Raw genomic sequence first — 24,768 nt, forward strand, 5'->3', positions numbered from 1 at the left:
ATATTAGCAACCTCAGTATGCCTTTTTCCCTTTTCTTATTAAATTGAGAACTTTCACATGTTCACTTAAAGGAAGCAGTTTATGACTTCTATTTGTCACATCTGAATTGCCAGCACCACTGCTCTTGTAGTTTAGGGCCATTATTAAGAAAATAAGAATTACTTGAACACAAGCACTGAGATACTGAGACAGTGGATCTGATAACTGAGATGGCTACCAAGCGGCCAACAGGCAGGGAGTGAACACAGTGTGGCTACGATAGACAAAGCGATGATTCATGTCCCTTGCCGGACAGAGCGGGACCGCATGAGATTTCATCACACTACTCAGAAAGGCTCACAATGGAAAGCTTATGAATTGTCTATATCTGAGATTATCCATTTGTTAATAATATTTTTGGACTTCAGTTGACTGTGGATAACTGAAACCATGGAAAGCAAAAGCATGGCTAATGAGGGACTATTGTACTGTAAAATCCTCAATGTAATTTTAATTTGTACTCATTCAACCAACATTTCAAGTGCCTACTATGTGCAAAGGACCATTCCCTACCCACCCCAAACCCTACCCCACTGCTATATCTACAGCAGGGGTTCTCCAAGTATTGTGTGGATCTCTGGGGGTCATTTCAGAGGTACACAAAGTCCTCCCCTTTCCAAGAACATTTCTCTGTGAACCAAAACAATATATCCAATAGACTGAAATGCAGACACAGATATGAAAATCCAGTTGTCTTCTATTAAACCAGAAGTCATAGAGATTTGCCAAAAATAAAACAATACTACTCTTTTTACTCAAGACAATTCTTTTGTTTTTGTTTTTAAAGTTATTTTTCCTTTAAAGTTATTTATGTTAGTATATAATGGGGTTATTATTACTTTCTCAATGAATTAATAAATATTTTAAAACTTCCTAATTTTAATTTTTAATATGGTAACTACTGATAACAATAACCCACATACACAAAAGATCAGGATTTTCAACAATTTTTTTAGAGTATGAAGGAGTTGTGAGAGCAAAGAACATTTAAGAAATACTGTTGTAGATCTATCCCATTTAAATCTTATAACACTCGAGTTCTCTATCCAAATTTTGTCTTCATAGAACTCATCATTCTTATCTAGCATTATATATATCGCATATTTATTTTTTACTTATCTATTTTCTCCATATGCCAGTCATTTGCCTATTTGCTCTCAGATCCATTCCTACCTTTCCTCTGCATAAAGTGCTCCCCAGGCTCCTTTGACAAAGAAGCAACTGGCAGAAGACTAGAGGAGCAAAGCATAGACTCAGGTATTTATACCTCCCAACACCCCCATTGGTCTCCAGCCATACAGTGTATTCTCCATGGCTCCAGTTTCCACTGAATGGACTTTCCATCTGTGCTTCTGGCTGCCGGTTCTGGTAATACTCTCTCTTCATTCATCCACCCCTAAGGTGGTAGCAGCTTCCAGCTCTTGTTATTATCTGGTTGCTTCACCATCCCAGTCTGACTTTTTGGCTCTCTCAACACCTTTGTACTACTGTGTTTCCCTGAAAATAAGACCTACCCATAAAATAAGCCCTAGCAGGATTTCTAAGCATTTGCGCAATATAAGGGCTTATATCCCCAAAATAAGACCTAGTGATGGGCATGGCTACACAGCGTATCTGCACAACCCATGCATTTTGTCGCAGAGCGGTAAAGAAGACGAGCAGCCCTTCTCATTGGCCCCATGAGAGCTCTATTGCTCGACATGAGAGACTGGAGCCAATGGTTCTAAAGGAAATAGAGTTGCAAAAATTCAGGATGGAATTTGGGGTTTGGAGAGTTATGATGATGTTCCAGAAGAAGATGACTTAACTATATTTGTATAATGTAGATTGTTGTACCATACTTAAAAAAAAATAACACATCCCCTGAAAATAAGTCCTAGGGTGTCTTCTTGAAGAAAAATAAATATAAGACCCTGTCTTATTTTCGGGAAAACACAGTAGTTCTCTGGAGATCTTAATTCCTTTTATTATACCATCTGGAATGGGGTCTATTTTCCTGTCTGAAATGTAAGCTCCATGAGGTCAGGGTCTTTGCTTGTCTTTTCTGCTACCATATCAATGATATCTCAAGTAAATACCTTTTTTATTAATTAACAGCCCCGAGGGATAAGTGGTAGTATCATTATTTTATATGTATGAAAAATAAGGTTCAGGGAGCATTTATTTTCCCTGGACAAGTGGGTCTCAGACTCTAGCTTGCTTAAGAATTACCTGGAAAACTTTAAAACATGGATTTCTGGGCTACCCCTAGGATCTCTGATCCAGTAAATCTAGGGTTGGGCCTAAAACTGCATTTTTAGGAAGTTCTCAGGTGATGCTGAGGCTGCTGGTCTAGGGAGCACTTTGAGAACTACTACCCTGTTCTCTGTTTTTCTATTTACAAAAAAAGAGAGAGAACTACTGCCCTAGATGATATAGCTAGAAAGCAGCAGGGCTAGTCCCTGGGTCCATTTTCCCCACTGCATCCTGAAGCACGGAGGCATCTGATAGCAAGCTCAGCAGTCGGGAACATGCCACTAAACAGATCAGCTCTCTCAGGAGCTTACTATGCGACTGTAGTCCAAATATGTACCACATCACTCATTCAGTTCCCTATTATTTTTAGCCTGTACCATTCTGGAAGTAACAAGATCCTAAGTTTCCAAATGTATATAAACTCTTTCTTTCTTTCTTTTATTGGTTTAACACTGATGCTTCTTAAGCTTCAAAAGGTATATTACAATTTTGATATATCAGGATTTAGATGGGGAAAAAATCCAACTATATTTGCTATATGCCCTTTATGATTTTATAGATTTTCACTTTTTTTCCCCCCTTACTGAGAGGTTCTAGTTAGTCCAACCAGGCACTCAGGCTCTTCAATTTCTTAGTCATTTTAGGAACCATTCTCTGGACCATCTTTTACTCTCATGTACCTATCCTGAGTTGCTGCAAGGGCTGTGCACTCGTATTTCAAGACTGACCATCAGGGTTTTCGATAAGAAGATGACATTTTGGTTTGGTTTTAGTATACTTCCTGAGCATGCCTAGAATTTTCTAAGCTTTGTTAGCCCTGGCAGTAGGTTGGGCTTCAGTGAACCAATGTATGCATGCCTGGTCTTTTTGGTCTTTCTCTTGAGTTGTCAATAATCAGAATTGATGTTAAGATCAGGAATGGTATATGCATGACACACATTCCTTATTCTCACAACTACGCAGACACCACTAATGAATCACAGCATGTCCCCCCAGGCCACGTATAAGAAAGGCATAACATTCTAGGAGAACAAGGACACTATAGATGTTCTGTACTGCCTGTGACATTGGCTCCAGTTTCCAGTAAATGCAAACCTCTTGTCTTTTGCTACTCCCATCCTCCAGAAAAAAAAAAAAAAAGGAAAGAAAGAAAAAAACATAAAATACCCTATATCAACCTGCTTTCCACCACCTTTTCAGATGTCATTTGTAAATGTGGCTTGGGTATTATTAGAAGGGAAGGCAGTGAATTATTTCAAGATAATCATAAAAGTATCTTCACAAGTACATCTGTACTTTAAATAGGTACATATATGAAAAAGTGGGCCTCAGTTTTTCAACTTGAAAAGAAATGCTTTATCCCAGCTTAACCATTACCATTTCCAGAAAACAGGGAATTACAGACACTACTTTCATCTTTTTTGTTTTTAAGTTGTTATGTTTTTGGAGAGAGTAAAGGTTATAATTTCACTGAATGCAGCTTAACAAAAAGCTCTGTAGCTTTGTAGTTAGGTGAGTCTGGATTGGAAGCCTGGATCAACCACTTACTGTGAAGGTGAATTTGGGAGAAGAAACGTATCCCAGTTTCCTCATTTGAAAATAGGGGTAATAATAATGGTCCACTAGGGCTGCTTTAAGGATAAGAAAAAATATAAGGAGGGACCTAGCACATTGCTTGGCCGTGAATAGGTAATAAATGGTAGTTAATATAATTATTGCTGTATTTTAAACTTTAGAAATATTACCTTACATGAAAAATGGAATCTATTGCTTTTAACTGGTATTCAAGTTTTGATTAACCGATATTCTAATGGATGTGAAAAATTATTCTTTTCTGAGATTACTGTAACTGTGACATGATCAATAGCTTTTCTCAGCTTTTACTTCAGTTAGAAAATAAATGAGCAGAGAATACTGCAGACAAAATTCTCCTATATGATCAAACAGTACAAACTGCAATAAATCAGAGGTCTTCCCTTTTTATATCACCATGAAAAGGAAATACAGCTAAAATTTATTCAGCACTTAGCTCTCTACCAGGAATATGCTAAGAGCTTTATGTGCATTAGATTACTTAATTCTTATTACCTCATAAAGCAGGAATTATGACTATTCCCTCACTTTCCAGATGAGGAGACAGGCTCAGAGAGGTTCAGGGCTTGCCAAGCTTGCACAGCTTATAAGGAGAAGAGCAGATATGAACCAGAGCTGAAGATGGGCCCTGAACCTTTGCACCATTTCTGGGAAACAGAAATAAAGCTGGGAGCCATCCCATGTGCTTTGACAGCTACTGCCCATAGATAGTTTCCTAGGAACCCTGGTACCTATCATTGACATATTTGTACACATTTCTCTTTAAAGACATGGAAAGATAGATGCCCTCAGCTGCAGGCTTTTTCTTCTCCATTTTGGGATGGCTAAATACAAACAGCTTATCTGAGGGCTGTAACAGACTGTAAATCCCCAATATTCAACAACTTTCTTTCTTATGCCCTTGGTGGCTATGGTAGGATTCCCTAGCTGGCCCGGGCAATCAAGGTGATGTTGAAGGAAGTCACGCACAAATAATTCTTAGTGGTCACCAGACGCCGAGGCCCCACTGTGCTGTCACTTCAGCTGGACCAGAAGCTAGGCAGGGGCCTGGCATTGCCAGCAGATTCCCAAAGTACGTGACCCAGGGGATGAGCAACCAAACGGACGCGCCTACTGGCTGGAGCTTCTCCCTTAAATCATCACTGTTCTCCAGTCCCGGTGACCCAAAAGCCTATTGCTTCTGTTGAAGAATGATTTTTTTATTTTCCTGAGAAAGAGCTAACAACTCTGGTTTGTTTCCCTGTGAAGGCAAACATTTAATTTCCAAAGGCATGGACTGAGGTTCAATTAGACACATCACTAAGGAGGTATTCACATAATAAAAGGAATTTTTGCCAAACTTTCTTCAATTATTGAACTCTCTCTAAGGAATGAAAATACTTAGTGTTAGGCTAAATAACTTGGCCTCATGGCAAAATGACATCGCCTAAGTATCTACATATTCTCTATCTAGAGGAGAGGCAGACCACTGGTGGGAAGGACAGAGAGAAGGTCTCTGGTATCAAGCCACTGCAGATACACTCCTTAAAGCCTGACTTTTCAAGCACCACTGACCTCCACAATCAGCCCTCCTTGACTATGGAAGGACACCCTAGTTACAACTCTCTAACGACCAAAGGAGTGAAAGCGTCAGATGCCCCCATCCCCACCTCATTATGCCTTTTGTTTTTAATCTCTGGCTTCTACTGAATATCATATATCTCATTTTCCTGCCCAGCTGGTGGTGAGCTGTAACAACTTGTCACTTGAGATACAGCCCATTAAAATTACATAGCATAGGTAATGGAGAACTCGGTGCAGGTCAGGACAGCAGGTAATTAGCCTTAACTTACAGGGCAGTCCCCAGGCCCTCTGGGATTCCTGCCTTCACTCTCCTTCCTCTCTGCTTCTTAGCACACTGGAGGCCCTTTTCAGGAGTATCTCTTGGGATGTGCTGAGCAGGGGTGGTTATTTCACACTGTCCTCATTAACTCAGCCACCAAGTCATTGTGATATTGGGTTTGCAAAGTGGGGGCAGGGAGTTGTGACCGTGACAATAGACTGTCAATTCTTCAGCAGTTGGTGGGGGCAGGGAAGTGGATTCAGCTGTCTCTGCACAGTTTCCATGAATAGACAACTGAACAGAATTGAGTAGCATCAGAGGAGGCAAGTTCTTAAAAGGAACAGAATCTTAGAGTTCCCACCAGTAAAGACCCAGTAGAGTTTGCATCAGATGCAGGGCCCCGGCTGTTTTCAAGTCCCTCCTTGTCAATGGGGGTTTTGTCTTAGGACATCCCTTAGTGAGGGGTTAATAGCTGATGCAACAGGAAGGGGTAAACTGTGTCCGATATTGATTCTGGGGTAAGAACATCACAGACATGAGATGCTGGAGTTATTTAGAGCATGGGCTTTGGAGTTGGGCCACTTTGGATCTGAATCTCATTGCTGCCTAAGTGATCCTGGGCAACTTACTTAATCCTTTTGAGTCTTAGTTTTCTCATCTGTGAAATGGAAATCATACTACTTGCCTTACAGGGTTGTTTTACAGATTAAATGACATAAGGCAGCTCAAGTGTTTAAGGTAGTATGTCTTCAGAAAATGGCAGCTTTATTTTTATTCCTTCCCAACTAGTAAATTCTTAGGAAGCAAAACAATTTACTAGATCCCAAAGGTGAATCATGTTTCCATAGCCTTAGAAAAACTTACAAGTTTACAAGGCCATTTTAGAGGGCTGCATTCTTGGCAGTGACTAGTTTGAGAACACTTTTCCCATCCTCTTGGTGACTTTGATTTGATCTCAACAACATTTTTATTTTATTAAGTAGCTTGTCCCAGATGTGACTAGTAGCCTATTTTCCCACTTCTCTTGCTAACCCACACCCACTCTCCACGAAGGGAGGCTGGTTTCACACTGGAAATGGGTAGGTTTAATGCTCAGTCTTCTGAAAACCAAGTAAGAAGACCCTTCCTAGTGGATGTCTCTCTAATGAGCTAGATGCTCATCCCTGAAACCAGGAGTTGATCTAGCTCCTCAACAAACACTGGAATTTTCCAAAGCCTTTGAGAGATGTCAACCTGAAGTATTTATAGCCCCCATCACAGAGTGATTCAGCAATGAAGACTGATAATTTTTAAAAATCTTATTGAGTCTTTTAAAGAATATTTTATTTTTCTAAGGATACTATTCAAAAATTGTTTAATAGTCTCCACAAGTTTGGTTGATAGTTATATAGAAATGTATGGAGACAGAGACAACTAACACACATTTAGTTCTCAGTAGTACTTATGTCTCAGGCCCTGGAACAGGTGATTTTACTCATATAGCCTCATTTAATCCTTACAATAGCCCTGTGAAGTCAGAATCATAACCTGTAGTTTACAAACAGAATAGAAACTTAGGGGTAATGTCACACAGCAGCTTGAAGTGGCAGAGCTAGTTAATTAAACACAAGTCTCTTCTACAAGTCTAGTTCTCGTTCCACCACACTCCAAATGTATTTTGTTGATACCCATTCTGTCTTGCCAGTGTTATTTAGATTTATATCAAAATAAAAGCCATGTGGGAGACATACAATAGAAAATACAGACTTTGAAATGTAAAAGCCAATCATAAACTCAACACTGCAGCACCCCATATCTGAGAAGCTCAGCCCTATGGGCAGTTTCCATTCTCACAGGCCTTGGGACAATATTTTGAGACAGGATGAAACTCAGCCATAGTCTCATGAGAAAGGTTGTCAAAAGGATGCAATGATTTCTACAACGTGCCTGACCGATGAATAAACTATTCATTTTAGAAAAATGTGCAGAGCAATTTAGAGCAACCAGACACTCTGGACATTATGTAAACTGCTCAAGGACAGGGACTCTGTCTGCCTTGCTCTCTCAGTACCTAAAATAGGTACTCAGTGAACACTCACTGGATGAATGAATGTCAATAACAGGTAGCTGTAGGCCAGCAAAAGGTTTTCATGAGGCTAAGTCATCCTCTGCCCAGTCTTAGAATGGAATATGGGAATGGTTAAAGTACCTAGACACATTCTGGAGGCATTATGGAGATGATTTTTTAAAAGAATCAAAAATCAAAAAAAGAATCATTTATGTAAAAGTTCTAGCAAAACAAACCAACAAACCAGGTTTTATGAAATTTCTTCATCTTAAACAACTCCTGAAACCAATCATTGAAAAGGCTTTAGCCATGTGAAGAAAAATCTGGGAAATAATGATACAAGAGATAAATGGTAGCGTATGAAAGGGCATAGATTTTCAGTCAGATACTGTTAAGCTCAAACTCTGACTACTAAATTGTTATTAGCTGTACAACCTAGGGAATGCCCCTTACCTTGTTTAAATGTCAGGCTCCTCACTGGTAAAATGGAATATTAACTTCATTTTTGCTTTATTGAGTTTTAAGAATTAAGAAAGATGAACAATTGTAGGTACAGTGCCTGGCATTTAGCAGGCTCAATAGATCTGAATTCCCTCCCTTGCTTTCCTTAATCTTTCCTGCCCTTACACTTGTTTCAGAGGTAGGTAAGATCCTATCACTGTTTTATAAATGTTCTTAGTCATCCTTTTCAGAGATTTTTTAAAAACACATGAGTTGGAGGAGCTCTGATTTTTCTACTTATTTTTTTTTTCCTGAGTATCAGATCTAAAACATTAAATCCTATTACATAACAGAAAAACAGGGGATCTGGGGGCTAGAACATACAAATTATTGTAATTAGACTGGCAATAGAATTCTTTTTAAAGTCCATAGCTTTCTATTTTTCTGTCTTAGCAGTTATCTCTAAAAATGGTTAAAGAGATGGAATCAAAGAAGAGGTGGCCCTTGCTTCTGAAGTTACTGCTGTTTTAAGGGCTTTAACAGTGACATCTGTTGGATTTTTAACAAAGGGAGCCAGAGGAGTTCAAGGGAGAGTGAAGGAGACTATAGTTTACAAGGGATCCACATCTGTTTGGTATTCTCCCATCTGAGAAAGCTTGACTTCTGAAATAACATGGGTCGCTCAGTTAAACTTGAATCTAGGAACAGATGAAAGCCTTTCTTTCCTCAGTGTTTCAGTGGTACAGATCAACAGCTGTTTATATCCTTTAATACCTAACTAAGGATGAAGCCTTCACATCTGTCAGTAGTTTCCGGTTCTATTTCCTTGGATCACAGTGGGGAGGAGGTAAAGTTTGAACCTCTCCCAATTCCTAGGCAGGAACACAGAAATACGCCCAGGATTCAAAGCTATAATTCTAAGCAGAACTCCCCATTTCTCATCCACTCAGGGTCTGCTGTTTCCGTAGAGACATCTTGATAATTTCCATGATAATGACTCATGACAGCACAAAGATCAAAAAGAAGAAAAGTAGGCTGGAGTCAGGAGGAGGAAGAAGAGGAAGAAATGGAGTGTATCAGAGAGAGTGGCTCCTAAAAATAGGTTCTTGCAAAAGACCTTGACAATAACATCTGAGGGTAAATCACCCAGGTGAGCAGGAGGCTGAAGAAGACCCTCATAATGAGGGCAGATGGTGATGGTTTTACTGACCCCTACCATTTCACCTTGGAAAAGTTAAACAGAGAAAGTAAAACTCTGTGAAAGCAAGGTGCAGGAAATATCCAGGAATGGATACAAAAGGATTTGGAGACATTTGTTTAAGTTTTCTTTGATCATCAGTGCCATGAACATGTAAGGACCTTAAAAATGTTATTTTTCCACTCATCCATCCATTCGTCCATCCAACAACTTATAAGACACCAGGACTAGACTTAAGGCTGGGGGATATTCAAATGAATTAGATATATTACATAGCATAAGGAGCTTATTTTCTAATGGGTGTCTGAGCTGGACCTCAAAAGAGAGAATTCTAGACAGAGAAATGGGTGATTACAGACAGAGAGAATCACATGGATAAAACCAGAGAGGTAAAAACAGAATGTTTCTGGGGGAATGAAAAGTATTCTGGGTGGTTACAAGAAACAGAGTAGTGTTGGGTGCTTATTAAAAGTGTAGGTTCATGAGGAACTTAAACAATTCAATAGTAAGAAAACAAATAACCCAATTAAAAAATGGGCAAAGGATCTGAATAGACATTTCTCAAAAGAAGACGTATAAATGACCAACAAGTATATGAATGAATAAAGAAAATGTGGTTTATGTACACAATAAAATACTATTCAGCCTTAAAAAAAGAATGAAATTCTGTTACTTGCAACAACATGGATAAACCTGGAGAGCATTCTGTTAAGTGAAATAAGCTCAGCACAGAAAAACAAATACTGCATGATCTTATATATGGGATCTAAAAAGGTGATCTCATAGAAGTAGAGAGTAGAATGGTGGTTACCACAGACTGGGAGTCAGGGAGGGAAGCTCAAGAGATGTTGGTCAAAGGAATCAACATTTCAGTTAGATAGGAGGAATAAGTTCAAGAGATCAATTATACAACACGGTGATTACAGTTAAAAAAAAAAGTGCAGGTTCTTAGGTCTCACCTAAGAGATTCTGATTTAATTGTTAAGGGAGAGGATCAAGGAATTTGCATTTTGAACAGAAAGCCTAAGTAATTCTGATACAAACAAAAGTTTGACAACTCTAATTTAAATAGGTTAATGTTTCTCAAAAGATAACTAATGGTGTTCTATTTAACAACAAAAAGAAAAGGTACCAGGGTCAAATTAGGAAACACCACATACTAAAGTATTCTTTTCTTGAAAATTCATAATGTACACTGGCATATTATAATGCCTGCAGTAAAGAAGTCATTTTCACTTGGCATTCCCCAAACTTATTTTTCCATGGGAAAAAATAATCAAGGTATACATATTAAGCTCTCAGAATAACAGAGCATATAATGGGTGGAGATGAAACAGAGAATTCTGATCAGGAGAGCTTGTCACCTGAGCATGTAATGACTAAGAAAATGTATAGGAAAAAAAATGTAGTCAATTACTCTGGAGGATATGAAGGCATCCATTGATTTCCTCCAAACAAAGCCTAAAACCATCTATGATGTCCTGTTTTCCAAGCAGATAGCCAGAAGCTTCCTTACTCTCAAGTAACATGCCATGGCTCTGGGCTGGTACCCAAAGTTGCCAGAGAGACCAGGAATGCCCAGAGTTCAAAGCATCCAGGAGCAGACACAAGGGGAAGGACAAAGAGGAGTTATCCCTACCCACATTTATTTATCTTTATTGCTATCACATGTTCAGTACAGAGCATTGGCGGTTGCTTGAAAGGCTTCTGGAAAAGAAAAATTCCTCTCAGCTCCAATGTAGCCTCTGACAGTCAACAAAAGCACAAAAGACATGAACCTAGAAATTCCCACCCCTCCAAGGTGCATACTAGATGTCCAAGGGAGTTTTTGAAGCCTGCCTTCTTCCTTCTACACTGTGAACTGGAGGATGTGCCCTACCACATACGCCACCTCCTTCCTGCTAACAAGGGGCAGGAGAGAGAGCATGAGGGGACCGGATAAGCCAAGGCAACACCAGCATTCCGACATACTAGTTTGTGTGCTGAATATTTCAAGATGTACATACTGCACCAATCAATTTGCACTTTTTTTCCCCTGGTATAAACTTAATTACTTCCATACACCCCTTCTCAACTTTCCATATGCCACATGGGGACACCCCTCCCCCAGATCTAGAGGTGATTTCAACAGTGTGTTTCAAATACTCTTTTTGGGCTCCAACCATCTCAGAGCTTTGTGATAATACTTTCCAATGGCACAATCATTCCACAAACATTCTCTGTTTACAAAGGTTCCAGGGCAATGTGCTAGCACTGGAGATACAACAGGGGAAGTAGGAGATTGCTCACTCCTACTGAGCCTAGGGCATAAAACACTGAATTCTAAATTCAGCCTATCAGTACACAGGAAATCCAATGACCAATAGCATAAAGAAATACAAGAGGTAGAAAAGACCTGGTCCTTCTCCTTAAAGCATTTCATGGTCTATAGCACACAGCAAACAAAATGATTTGCATTTCAAGTGTCCCACTGGGTCCAGCAGCTATGCAAAGGTCAGAGTTAACAGCATAGCCTGGAATTAATAATTAATAATCTGTGACTAGGAGAGGGATGAGAATGCCAGAATCTTTTTTTTTTTTTTTTTGACAGGTGCACAGTGTTTTTTTTTTTTACCAAAATCTAAACTCTGTGTTTAGATCCCCAAACAAATCCATGAATTCTCACACTGGGATTTCTTAATCCTGAGATGAATACCGGTAATTGCATCAGAGTCAATGTAACTTTAGTCAATAAGCCAAAAAAAAAAAAAAAAAAAAATTTTTTTTTATCAGGTTAAGTGGGTGGGTTTGGAGTCTAGTCCTAAGGAAGCCAATGAGATCAAATCTAACATGTCACCAAGACAGTGTTCTCCAGCCTGAGGTATGTGTATCACTGGGATCCACAAAATAAACATAAGTGGTCCATAAATGTTTTGGTTTTTTTTTTTCATTTCAATGAGGATCTTAGATATGAAAATAGAAATTGCAGGTATACGAATAATGGAATTTAAGGAAACGTTGACATGTGTGCTTCCTATCATTCAAAGGCAATCTGTAAATTTTCTGAGCTTAGGGTGGGGGTGGGAGTGGTTGGTACAAAAGAGAACTTTTAATCTCTTTTAAAAACTGAGAACTGGTCATGGACTTACCCACACATGTTGGAAATATGTCCTCATTGTTGATCTGAACCTCGATCCAATCCATAAGAAGGTTCATGTACTGCGGAGCTGGCAATGCTGTCGGCTTCTTATACTTGAGGTCATCCTGCCACCGATACTCATATTTGGGGCCCCCTGACATCACAGGGCAGGTCCGCTCGGTGCAGAACTCACAGATGGTGCCATAGATGAGGTTGATCCGATTGAAGAAGTCCACTACGTGTACAGCCACCCAGTCATTCTGGTCCTCCCCGCTGGGCAGCTGCACGGCTGCCTTCAGGTCCACACCTGAGTTGAGGGACGCCTGAGCCCGTTTGTGTAGCTCAAACCTCTGCGTACCGGGTTCAAATTTCCTCTTGGGCCGGAAGGTCTTGTCCTTATTAAATACCTGTTTCAGGGCTATGGACATGGTCTTCTCCTTTGCTTCCTTTCTTTTGCAGGAATCAAAAAGGCACCTGGAACTTTTCAGTGAGAGATCGCAACCCAACAGGGTTTTCCACTGCCAGCCCTCAGGCCCCAGTCTTGCAGTCTACAACTTTTAATCTCTTTTAAATAGCCCGTTCCACCTTCCTCTTGAATGATCTCCAAGGGAACCTCATGTTCCTTCCTAAAGACAGAAGAGAAAAGGGAACTTATGAGTGCCCAGTTGCATTTAAGAAATGACAAAGGCTTGAACCTGATTTCGCCCTTGTGTTTCTTGCTGTGTCCATTTCCATGCAGGTATATGGACATGGGGTCAAGCCACTGCCCTGTGACTTGGTACTGATGATGCAAATCATGCAAATAACTAAAGAAGAAAAGGCATCACACTCTTTCTTCATGGCCTTTGTCAAATCTCTGCTGGCTCTTCTCTGTGTGATCATAGACTCAGGGGCCCTCTCCAAGATGTCATGGTGTTGATCAATAATCTGGCCCTATCCCATATGGGCTCCTTTTTGAGCCCCACCCTGCCATTGCCCCTGATGAGTAAGTATGGGGCCACTACCCTGCGGACTGCTGATGGGAGAGAGCAGCTACCACACCACCCTGGCTGATAAGAATGTCTCTCCTGGGAATTTGGAATCAGGACCTACTCTTTCTTGGGCATTCCATGAGAGGTGATAAAAACTGGGTCCGCTTGAACCCTGTTTAGACCATGTGTAGTGGAGCTGAGATGGCTGATCTGCAGAGCCTAGCAAGGTTGGAGGAGAGAAAGAAAAGGAAGAGGAAGAAGCTGTTGATATTCAGAGAAACAGAGACAAGAGCCAAAGTGGCCTCAGGGAGAGGATGACATGAGAAAAACAGAGAGATAGTGAGAAGGGAAGAGTGGCTTCCGGCTTCTTTAGTTCCTGATAATCTTCTAGAAACTGGTTCCAATTCCTCTTGAAGCCCAGCTGTGCCTCCCACCTTTGGGGATACACTTGTTGTTCCTGAACTAGTAAAATAAATCCCTTATTTTATTTTGCTAACGTAAGTTGTTTCTTTCTAAGGATGCCTAACTATGATAGCATTTGTCACTCCTAGATGCCATCCTTTATATCTTTAATATTATACCTTATCACACTGCACTTTGAGGCAGAGCTGTCCAATAGCACTTTGTGTGACAATACAAATGCTCTATCTATCCTGTCCCATAGGATACCCACTAGCCACATGTGGCTATTGAGCACTTGCAATGTGGCTAGTGTGACTGGGGAACTGAATTTTATATTACATCTAATTTTAATTAATTTAATTAAATAGCCATACATGGCTAGTGGCTACCATATTGGACAGCACAGCTTTGAAGTCTTCAGTGTTCTCTTCTCCACTATCTTACTGACTCACAAAAATATGGTGAGGTTTAGAGATTTATAGTAGGCATAATAGATTTGCAGCAGGTATCCTTCCCCCAAGATCTCCAAGAGATAAAATTACTTGTCTATTAAGGTTGCATAGCTAGCAGAGGGCACAGTTGGTATTAACATCCAATTTGTTGACTCCTAGCAAATGCTTTTTCCATGTGGCCTTATATTTTAAAAAGTAATGGCCTTTGACCTGTCTTTCCTGCTGGTTCATGAAACTCTCTTTAACCAGAGCTTCTATCCACATATTCCCCAAAGACTGCTAGTATGGATTGGCTGGAAGTGAAAGCTGTGTCCTGTGGCCTTCAAATAGAGAAGAGATAACTGATTCACCATAGGTCAAGCCCTAACAAAATGAGCCAACAGCTGCAGCCAGATTCAGAAGAGCCCATCATGAAATCCGTTAAAATGGACTTGGAGTATGATCCCATAGAACTGTTTTTTAATCTTACCTAGAAGAGATTCTTCCATTCCACACTCAAATATGGCTCAATGATGCTTTCAACCTTAAGTTATGAAGGCAAAACGATACATCTGAGACATCCCAGTTGCCTCTTACAGACCCTGCTCTTGCTCAGAACTGCTAATCTAGCAGCTAAGTGCCTCTCCCACCACTCCCTGCAGCCTGTGCCAACTCACTTCCTCCCTCTTCACCCCACCCTCTTCCTAATAGGCTTTCACTGAAATGCCATATCTGTGACTTGGTTATTTTCCCTCCTCATGTGACATTGAGCACACACACTCCCCACAAAGAGATCCATGTAGAAAAGCAGATCACATGACATTGTGCCTGAGGCTGTCTGTGAAATCACACACTCCTGAGTACTTCGGAATGTCACCTGCAAGCATCTCAGCACACAAGCTCTGCAAACTCCAGGGAAAGAATGGGGCAATCTCTTTTTCAAAAGAATACCTTCCCTAGGCTTACTCTGCTGGAAAGAGGCTTAAGAAAATGAGGGCCTTAAAGGACATTTCCAAAAGAGAAGTAAGAGCTGAAGGTTGGGAACACAGAGAAAGGATGGTAAGGACTTAAAAAAAAAGAGTACACAATAGTCTCTCTCTGTCTCAAATGTTAATTGCTGATACTAAAGCAGTAAACACTCATGTCTTGAGCAAGTAAGACTTGCTGTTCTGTTATTCTGATAATGAGGGCACCATTAATTCCCACAGTCCTCAGGGTACCCTTCTTTCATCACCTTACATGTCCCTTGGCACCACTAACTCTGCTGTTTCCAGTGGCCCAGAGTGTCTGCTTGCATGGACACCAACGTGGAAACCTTTGCAGACACCATCAGCAAGTTCGCCTTGCACCTCTGACCGGGGCATGCGGATGAGACAGGATAATCACAGCAAACCCTTCCCATCACAAAGTCTGGCAGTGGCTGGCACGCCCAAATAGTTAAATAATTATTAAAACCTTGTTTGAACTTTGGGGATTTTTTTCCTCCAGAGATACTTAAATAACAAACTTCAAGATACCAATCTCTTGAACCAGATGGGAATTTTTCCAAAACCTTAAATCACCCTCCCTTTTTGACCCAACTTAACAGGCTTACCTGAGAGAGAAGGCATCTTTGGAGGATTGTTTCTCAACCAAATACCTTCATGCTGCTGTTCCCTACCATTTATTGAACATGACTATGCACCAGATCCATTACATCTATTATTAACATGTCTAATCCTCCCACCACACCTTGCATGGTGGAAGTTTTTATGACCATTTGACATACCAAAAACAAATGAGGTTTCAACTAGATAAAATAATTTTCCAGAAATCGCAAAGTGAGTAGAACGTAAGGCTACATTTTGAACCCATATCTCTCTGACACTGAAACATAGATCTTTTTCTCACTAAAGCTATTTTAAAATCTCATGAACATTTTTATGTTTTCAAAGCTCCTGCACATGTATATTTCAAAGCTCCTCACAAAAAGACTACAAAGGAAGCTAGAACAGGTGGTATTATTATCTCTATTTTATAGACGAGGAAAGAGAAACTCTGATCTCCTGGTGTTTGGTCCAAACTTGTTAATCATTCTGACGCAGTCAGACATGAGGATGTGTCTTTGAGTGAAACTTTTTCACCTAAAGTGACATCTCTTAAGAAGGGATAGGCTTGTCAGGAGGGCCCCCATGTATAAAGACAACGGCAATCCAGAATGGATAATAACAGATTTGCCAGGCCACTGAATGACTGAACAAAGAGGCACCCATCTGTGTCTTTTCCAAGTGCCTCATGCCATATTGGCACAGGTACTCCAGAAGAGTCTTGAAATTAAAAAGAGAAAGTAATTCCACCTGGCCTTACTTTTCCAACCCACAGCCCTATTGGGACCCCTGCCCATAATTTATACTGCCAGTTAATTAAATGGTCAGAGCAGTGCTTATCAAATGTCAATGCGACATCTTGTTAAAATGTGGGTTCTGCTTGAATTGGTCTGGTTGGCACCTAAGATTCTATTAAGCTTCCAGGTGATGCCAAACCTACTGGTCCTTGGATGACACTTTAAGTACGAAAGCCTGATCTAACTAAGGCAGCTTGTTACAAATGAAGACTCTCAGGCTTCACCCCAGACCTAGTAGATCTAAATCTGAATTTTAACAAAATCTCAGAAGAAGTATATTCTTTGCAAAGTAATGGGTTGGAGCGCTGCCTAAATGCTGAGTAAAGGAATGAATAAATAAACTTCCATTTGTTGTTTTGTCGACAGTTTGCTTCATAAACAGAGTCTTCAGTTGAGTGTGTTTGGGAAAAAGAATAAGGACAGACTCACTGTTTTGATTACAATTGCCTTGACAGATGGTGACAATGACCAGGTCTTTTGATCCAGATTGACTTGGATAGCCCAGCACCCAGCACCCAGGAGGTCCCCAGTGAATACCTTTTTATAAATGCCAGATGGAGCACAACTGCTGCTACTATCGCCTCATGCAGACAAGTTTCTTTGGCTGAATAAAAATGTTGCATTAGAACAACCCAGTGGTTAGTCTCCGTCCTTGTCCAGTCTCCAGAAAAAAAGAACAAGTCATAAGTTTTGTTCCCTGACCAGAAACTAAAAGCAAATTCTGTGTTATGAATAGCACCCATGACAATGCCGGTTCTCAGTAAATATTTGATGCCAATTGCTCATGTAATCAATAAACATTTATTAAAGGCCTTATATGTGCCAGATACAATGGTAGGCACTAAGGACATAGAGTTAATTAAAATTTGTTCCTTGCCTATGAAGAGTTTACAATTTAATATCTAGTTCTGAGGTTAGTTATTGACTTTAAATTCTGCGAAGTTCAATGCACCAGTAGGGACACTGATGTGTATCCTTCAGAGTATTACTCAGGTTAAGGAATGAAAAGGACAATAAAGAGTGAGGTCCTTGGAAAGAGAAAGACGGAAATCCAAATAAATAGCATGAAACTGACAGGAGCTCCATGTGTTCTCCATATTTCCTGCCTAATAGATCAATTATAGCAATAAAACATGCACACTATAAAAATATGCAGAGAGAATTCGGCTGGGCTGCAAGGGAATGTTGACAAGGTAACTAAGCAACACTGGCAAGGAAAGTTCTTATTTTTCTTTTCCTATTGATGCCTTTTGCCTCATTAGTTGAAAAATCAAGGAGTCTTTGCCAGAGATAAGGAAGACATGAAACAACTCTCCCACTCAACTCCTGAGAAATCTGTCTTCTCCATCCATGACCAACTTAAGCGGCCTTGGTGGTACCTAAGGGTGAGAAGGAAAGAAAGGAGATGGACCAAAGCTGATACCAGCTGGAGGGAAAGCAGTTCAATATCATCTGTGGGATGGAGGACTCTTCTAGCAGGATTAGCTGGCAGGATGACTCCCTATAGGGTGGCCACAAGAGAAATGTCCCAGAAATAGCCCATACATGGGCTGTTTATGGGCTAATAGCCTATACATGGACGGATAGTACCATCTTTATTGGTGGAGCCCCAGGAGTGATAATGGTGCCAGGCACAGAGTTCACTTCACTACATATTTGCTGAATGAATAAATAAATGACAGTGAATGATGAATGCTTTGCATCAAAGTGAAACCACAAAAGAGCAACCAACTTGGACTTCCTGCCTTTAGTTATTTGGGGATTCCACCTCACCATATAAGCTCACTGCCAACTCACAGAGGCTGGATATTTCCACTGGCTGGGATGCTCCGAAGTTACATGCCCATCTCCTGAAAGGACAAGACATCTGTCCAACCTCTCTTTCAAATGGGCTGCTCCTTTCCTCAGTGTTATCTAAAATTCCAACTCTTCAAAATTGAAGAATGACTAATCTAGTTTCTCATCTTCCCACAATATTTTTCTGTTTATGGCTGGAGTAGTCCATAGAACCCTCCTCCCACACTCCAAATATTGAATAAAAGTGGATTAGGTTTTTATTTTAGAGAGGTGTGTGTGTTTGATTGTATGTGTGTGTTTGGGGGGGGGGGAATAAACATCATCTGACCTTCCAGGGTGCCAATAAAGATTGTGCCTAAAGATGCAACTCCATCAACCCTTATGAGCTGTGTTACTCCTGCCTACTTATTAGGTGCTATCTTTGCTCACAAAACAACCCCACAATCAGCCTGCCTGAGAAGCAGCTTTGCTATTTTTTTCCAACTAATCCACTTCCTCAGTTTTGAGCTGCATATTGCTGCATTTTGTTAGATTAGCTGGGAGAAATATTGCTGTCTTGTTTTCATCTTCAAAGATATGCATGATTTCAGACTTTTAAAATGTACATGTTTTAAAATGTACATGTACATTTCAGACTTTTAAAATGTACACTTCTGAATGCAAATGAAGCTAGTAGGAATAGGTGTAGTCCTACAGAAGTCTGTCACATGACCCTTACTCCTCATCATTTTGTAGCTCTTCAATGGCCATTCAAATTGCATTCTCACTGTTTCGTAGGCTTATTTATTTAGTCTTCAATGTGGCCATTCTGGCATTAAAAGTATGAGTAAATACTCTAAAAAAGAAAGCACTGCATGTGACTTTATAGACTGCAGCAGTAGCAACAGCTGCAATAAATAGATGTACCAGTGTTTTTGGCAAAGACCCATAATGATTCACCAATGCAGACTCTGAAACATCATCAGTCAGAAGAGGACACCCATTGGTGAGAAAGAATGGAAACGGTGAAAGAAAAGGAAAGAGTGAGGTTTGGTGTGGTTTAATGCACCACATACACATAGTCTACAGAAGAAAAGACAGACTTTAAAAAAAAATGTTTTTTTAAAGATAGAGAATGATGTTCCTTCTGGATGACAATACAAACTAGCTCAGATCCCCAACAATGAGGAAGATGGGAAATCTTTGGTCCAACCTTGGATAGGGTTGATCCAATCTTACCACAGTTTTAAAAATAAATAGTGAAGGTAAAATTATTATAAGATAAAAGCTCAGTTAACTCATTTAATCTTTATGAAAGACATCCTAATGATTTTACTGATTGTTATTTAAAAGGAAAAAAAAATTTAGGACAGTAAATGTTTACTATATTATTTCCAGATCTTTAGACTAGCTAGAAAATATCCATTTTTTATGGTTAAAAAAGAATATGATTTGAAAACATAATTCCTAAGCCAGGTGCAGGTAGAAGAATGATGTGGAGGAAACTACAGATAAAGCTAAAATAATGACTGAAATACAAAATTAAGGCAAGTCAAAAATTTAAGTATTTTTACTTTTTCAAGCATAGGTATATACCAGATGGTATGATGTCACATTGAGCCTCCACCAGAACTGGGATAAAGATCAGTGTCAATTACCATTTTTTTCTTTTTCTTTGACACAGGGTATGCCAATCTTTTCTTGGAAAAGTCTTACTTTAAAGGAAAAATGTCCAAATTCAAGGAAGCTGGCTCCCGTAACTGTCAACAGACTTATTTACTCTTAGCCAATCTAAGTGAATTTGAGCCTCAAAGTCTGGAAAATTTTTAACCCCAGCTCTGGGAACTTATATATGACATCTGGAACCACTGCAAAACATCTTTGAAGGGGAGTGGAGAACATAAAATGGGCTAGAAGATTGGAAATTGGAAAATACAGTTCTAATTTTCAAAAGATTACAATTTTAAGCTTGACAGGGGCTGGGTAAAATTAATGTCAATCACAGGCAAGATTTAGAGGCAATATAGTCTAGTGGCTAAGAGCACAGCTTCTGCAGGGTTGCTGTGAGAATTAAAGAGAGTTTATATAAAATTTTTAACATACCAGGTACTGAATAAAGCAGTTGTTGCTATCATCATGTTCATCCTTTGAATCACATTATGATGCAAGTTTTAATAGAAAATCAGACTCTTCAGAGACCAAACAGCTACTCAGAATCTTAATCAACCTAATGATATAATATTAACAATAGCATTTATTGAGGACTTACTATTTATTTCTATTTTCACAACCCTATGCATAGTCATTATTATTATCATCCCTATTTTACACTAAGGAAACTGAGCCACAGTGAGATCAAAACTTTGTCCCAGGTTATAGAACCAGTAAGTAGCCAAGCTGACTCCAAATCTCTTAACTCCCACTTAACACTGCCTCTTTAGACAGCTGGGTGGTTCAAAACATAAGGTTCTAGAGCACATCTAAGGGGGTCAGGGAGGGAAGCAAGGGAAACACAGACCCAGTCCTATGCATAATTGTCACATGCCACTCTTAAGACATATATTTCTCAAACCTCTGTGGTCTGGAGTCAAGGACCTGGATTCAAATCCTGACAATGACTTTAACTGGCTACGTCTTTGGGCAGGACACCTTTTATGAACCTCTATTTTGTCTTCTTTAAAGATAATGGTGCTTACCTGTCAAGGTTATTGTGTGAAAATTATTTAATAATAGAGACATTGCCTGTGAAAGCACTTGAAATGGAAAACAATTATGTGGTTAATGACGACAGGACTGGTAACAAAAGGATCTACAACTGTTAACAGTAAGAAATGATATGAGTAACACAAAATGATTCAGTTCAATGCAAATGTGTGTTTATTCGTAAGGGATAGGGCAGGAGGTGGTAGGGGATTGAGGGGGCAGGACCGGGTGGCAATGGGAGCCTTGCATAAGAAAAAGGAAATAAAAGTTTCCATCTTGCTTAATTTGGGTGGACTTCTAATTCTCAGGCAAAAGGAAATAATAATCTCAGTGATTTGATAATCAGTTAATATTCCCCAATATTTATAACACACTTAGCTTAATATCATGAGGGAGTTCCAGTATCTTTTGCATATAATAAAATCTAGTGTAATATGGCTTATTTCATGAATTTGGATATACCAGGGCAAATTATATCCCTCACACATTCCCACTAATCCCTCCAACATTTTTTAGAATGGAATATAAAATGTTCTCATGCTAAATTTTAAAGTGTTCTACATTTAACACAACACATCAGGTTATAACCCAGCTATAATCTCTGTATTCTGTTAACAGGAAAACGTTCTAAATTGTTTTAAAAGTTATTCTTGTTAACAGAATATAGAGGATGGAGGATGGAGGCTGCATCCCTAGAAACTCTCAAGACAGAACAGACAACCATCTAGCTGGGAGCTTTTCAATTTGTCTAGATGAAAACAGGCAGACAAAACAGATAACTCTGAGATACAAATAATTAATGATGCCATCCACTCTACCACTCTACCCTCCCGAACACATCCATAACAAGTAAACAAACAAACAAAAAAGTTTAAAATAAAATTGAGTCAAACATGTCATTGCAAACCATGTGTCCACCTCAAAGACTGGAAAGAGGCTGACTTTTAGAGCCAGAAAGACGTAGGCTTGAGTCTAGCTCTGCCCCTTGACTAGTTACCCCCCTGAGCTAAACGCTATCTCTTTGTGCTTCAATTTCTTCTTTGGTGTTAAGGTGCTAATATCAATATCACAGTGTGTTTTGGGCATAAGCAAGATTATGCAAGTAAAGATAGGCAAATGTGAAGTATTAAAATGATTAATACAGATTTCTCATATTATCAGGTTTCAGCTGGCATCATGATTAATGGGGATCCCAACTATAATCTGTTCTGGTCTTTGATTTCTTCCCCACAGACCTAAGCACCTGCCCCTCCAAATGTACAAAATCTTAGACTATACTGGAGAGAGCACCATTTCCTCACTCTCGGTTTTGATGAAGAAGAATTTTCCCTAAGCAGCTACTGGCCTTTCTCTGTCCTTTTACTAACCAACACTGCTGCAAGGGAAGTGGATGGACTAACTCATTTAATTGGTAGATTTGAGAAGAGTAAATTGGGTATACTCAGCTAGCCCAGCCTTACCTTCCTCCCTCTTTGGAAGTGCCTGCCCTCAAGGAGTGTGCTACCTGCTGCTTCCCCAATTTTCTGCCCCTTTGAATGGAGAAGGCCTGCTTCCTCCAACACTGCATAAGAAATGGGCAAATCTTGGGTTTAGAATTTGCAGGCCCCCGGGGCTAACAGTCTGGCTTTCATATAAAATAAAGCTGATATCTGTTTTTGTTGTTTTAATCAATTTTTTTGAAGCCGTGTAGAGAAGAGTGGTATATTTGTTTATTGGGGACCCCCTTGGAGACCCAATATTGACTTTTACAGACTGGCTTGCCTGTGCAAAGTTAGCTGGGGGGTTTTTGTTTTGTTTTGTTTTAGCAGAGATGCATTGTTACATCAATTCAAGGAGAACCCCACTTAAAACATAACTTATTCAACTGCAGAAGGTCTATGTCTGCACACAAGGAATGCATAATCTTCTCAGGAGTTTTCTCAAACAAGAGACACAACCCCATCACAGGGCACACTGGTCCTCATTACTGCCCAGCCCCAGACACAAAGAGAATGCTAAGAACAGAGTCCCCCGTTATCTGTGGGGTGTTTCTCCACACCCCCGTAACTGACAGGAAGCTCTAGACCCGACAGTCCCACACACCTGTATGCGGCTACCATCCAGGAACAGGATATCGGCAGCTTTCTCTGCAGGGAATCTAACAACTTTCCATCCACCCAGGTAAGGCCTCTCCCTTGTCCAGCCTCAATTTCTTCAAACTTCTCTCTGGTTTACCTTCAATCTCTTGTAAAGTATGGTGAAAGAGGTAGAGAACGAAGGAAGAGATGGCTGATCATCCCAGTCCTGCGACTTGTGCCTCCTTTACGCAGCTGTCTGATGCAAACAGCCCATAATTTCAGGCCGTGCTGCATTTCTGTGCTCACCCGTCTGGCCCCTCCCTCAGTCAATGAGGGCTGGGCTGGCACCTCGGACTTCACTGCAGCACCAGTACCCCACACAGGACCCAGTACTAGTAGGAACAGTCACTTTTTGTACTTACACTGTGTGTCTGCATGATTGCTAATCAGATACTACACAGATAAACAGTTCTTTCCCCAGCAGAGAACCATGCTCCCATAATCACGATGAGCCATAATCGACAAACACTCCCAGAGGACTGAGCTACTTCACGCAAAGATCAACAGTGACTACTGGACATGCTGTTTCCCAGGCCAATCTAAACAGCTCACATGTTTTCATTCTCCAGAATTCAGTGAAAAGTCAGCTCCTTTGGAAGCATGCCCATTCTTTTAAAAACTCATGGTAGACCTTTGTAAACATCTTTGCATGGTGCTGCAAAGACCGTGCATGCTTTACCTGCATGCTTTGTTTAAAGAGTAAGTTTTAAAAATATACTTCAAAGGAAAATAATGTGGAAGACAGAAAATGAATTAGCCTGGGGAATGTCTTTTCTAATATTATATAAAAAGAAAATGTATGGTCTCCCCTCCTTAAGTGCTGACTCAAATTCTGAGTTGCCCACCCCTGACTTCCGTCTCTGCTGCACCCACTCCCACTCCCTCTGACCCCTTCAGTAGCAGCCGGCTGGCCCCTACCCTGCCTCCCTCAATCATCCTACATGATACCACGACATTAACATTCCCCACCCCATGATCCTGCCACCCACCCCATGTGTCTTCTGGGGAGGCCTGAGAGCAAGGCCATAGCTGATAGCATCATATAGCAGGATGAACCCTAGAAAATCACTTAATGCAATTCAACTTCTTAATTTATTAAAGACAAAGACAAACACACTTAATGCCCAGAAAAGTGAAGTGAATGCATAAAAGTCCCCAGTCAGGACAGACTTGCTGCTGAAAGAAAAGCCTCAATCTCAGTGACAGTAGTGTGTTCTTTCCATGAGCAACGGATCGCTTAAATACTTTATACTTAACTGCCCTCCAAAAACTGCCCCCAGCTTATCCACCGAGAGAAAGAGAGGGAGGGAGAGAGTTTGATCTTAAAAACTCCTGGTGGTTTTTAAGCCTTTTTAAGCAATATAGTTCCTTTCTTCCCCCAAATGAGGTCTTATGCAAGACCCCAATAATATAAAAATAGATAAAATTCTCTCTTCTGCGAGACAAGCAAGGAGAGTCTACCCCCTCCCAAAGGCCCCTGGAACACTTCTGA

General features: G+C 40.2%; 1 protein-coding gene across 1 annotated transcript in view; it reads right to left on the reverse strand.

Moving 5' to 3' along the window:
- MOB3B (MOB kinase activator 3B) overlaps positions 1-24,768 on the reverse strand; it is a 176,016-nt gene that overhangs the window by 99,918 nt on the left and 51,330 nt on the right. Inside the window, exon 2 of the mRNA XM_012764390.2 lies at positions 12,504-13,119. Coding sequence (XP_012619844.1) covers positions 12,504-12,921 — 418 coding nt within the window. The 5' untranslated portion in view covers positions 12,922-13,119. The remainder of the gene's footprint in view (positions 1-12,503; positions 13,120-24,768) is intronic.

The sequence above is a fragment of the Microcebus murinus genome, chromosome 12, assembly GCF_040939455.1.
Source record: "Microcebus murinus isolate Inina chromosome 12, M.murinus_Inina_mat1.0, whole genome shotgun sequence".
In the NCBI taxonomy this organism is placed as follows: domain Eukaryota; kingdom Metazoa; phylum Chordata; class Mammalia; order Primates; family Cheirogaleidae; genus Microcebus; species Microcebus murinus.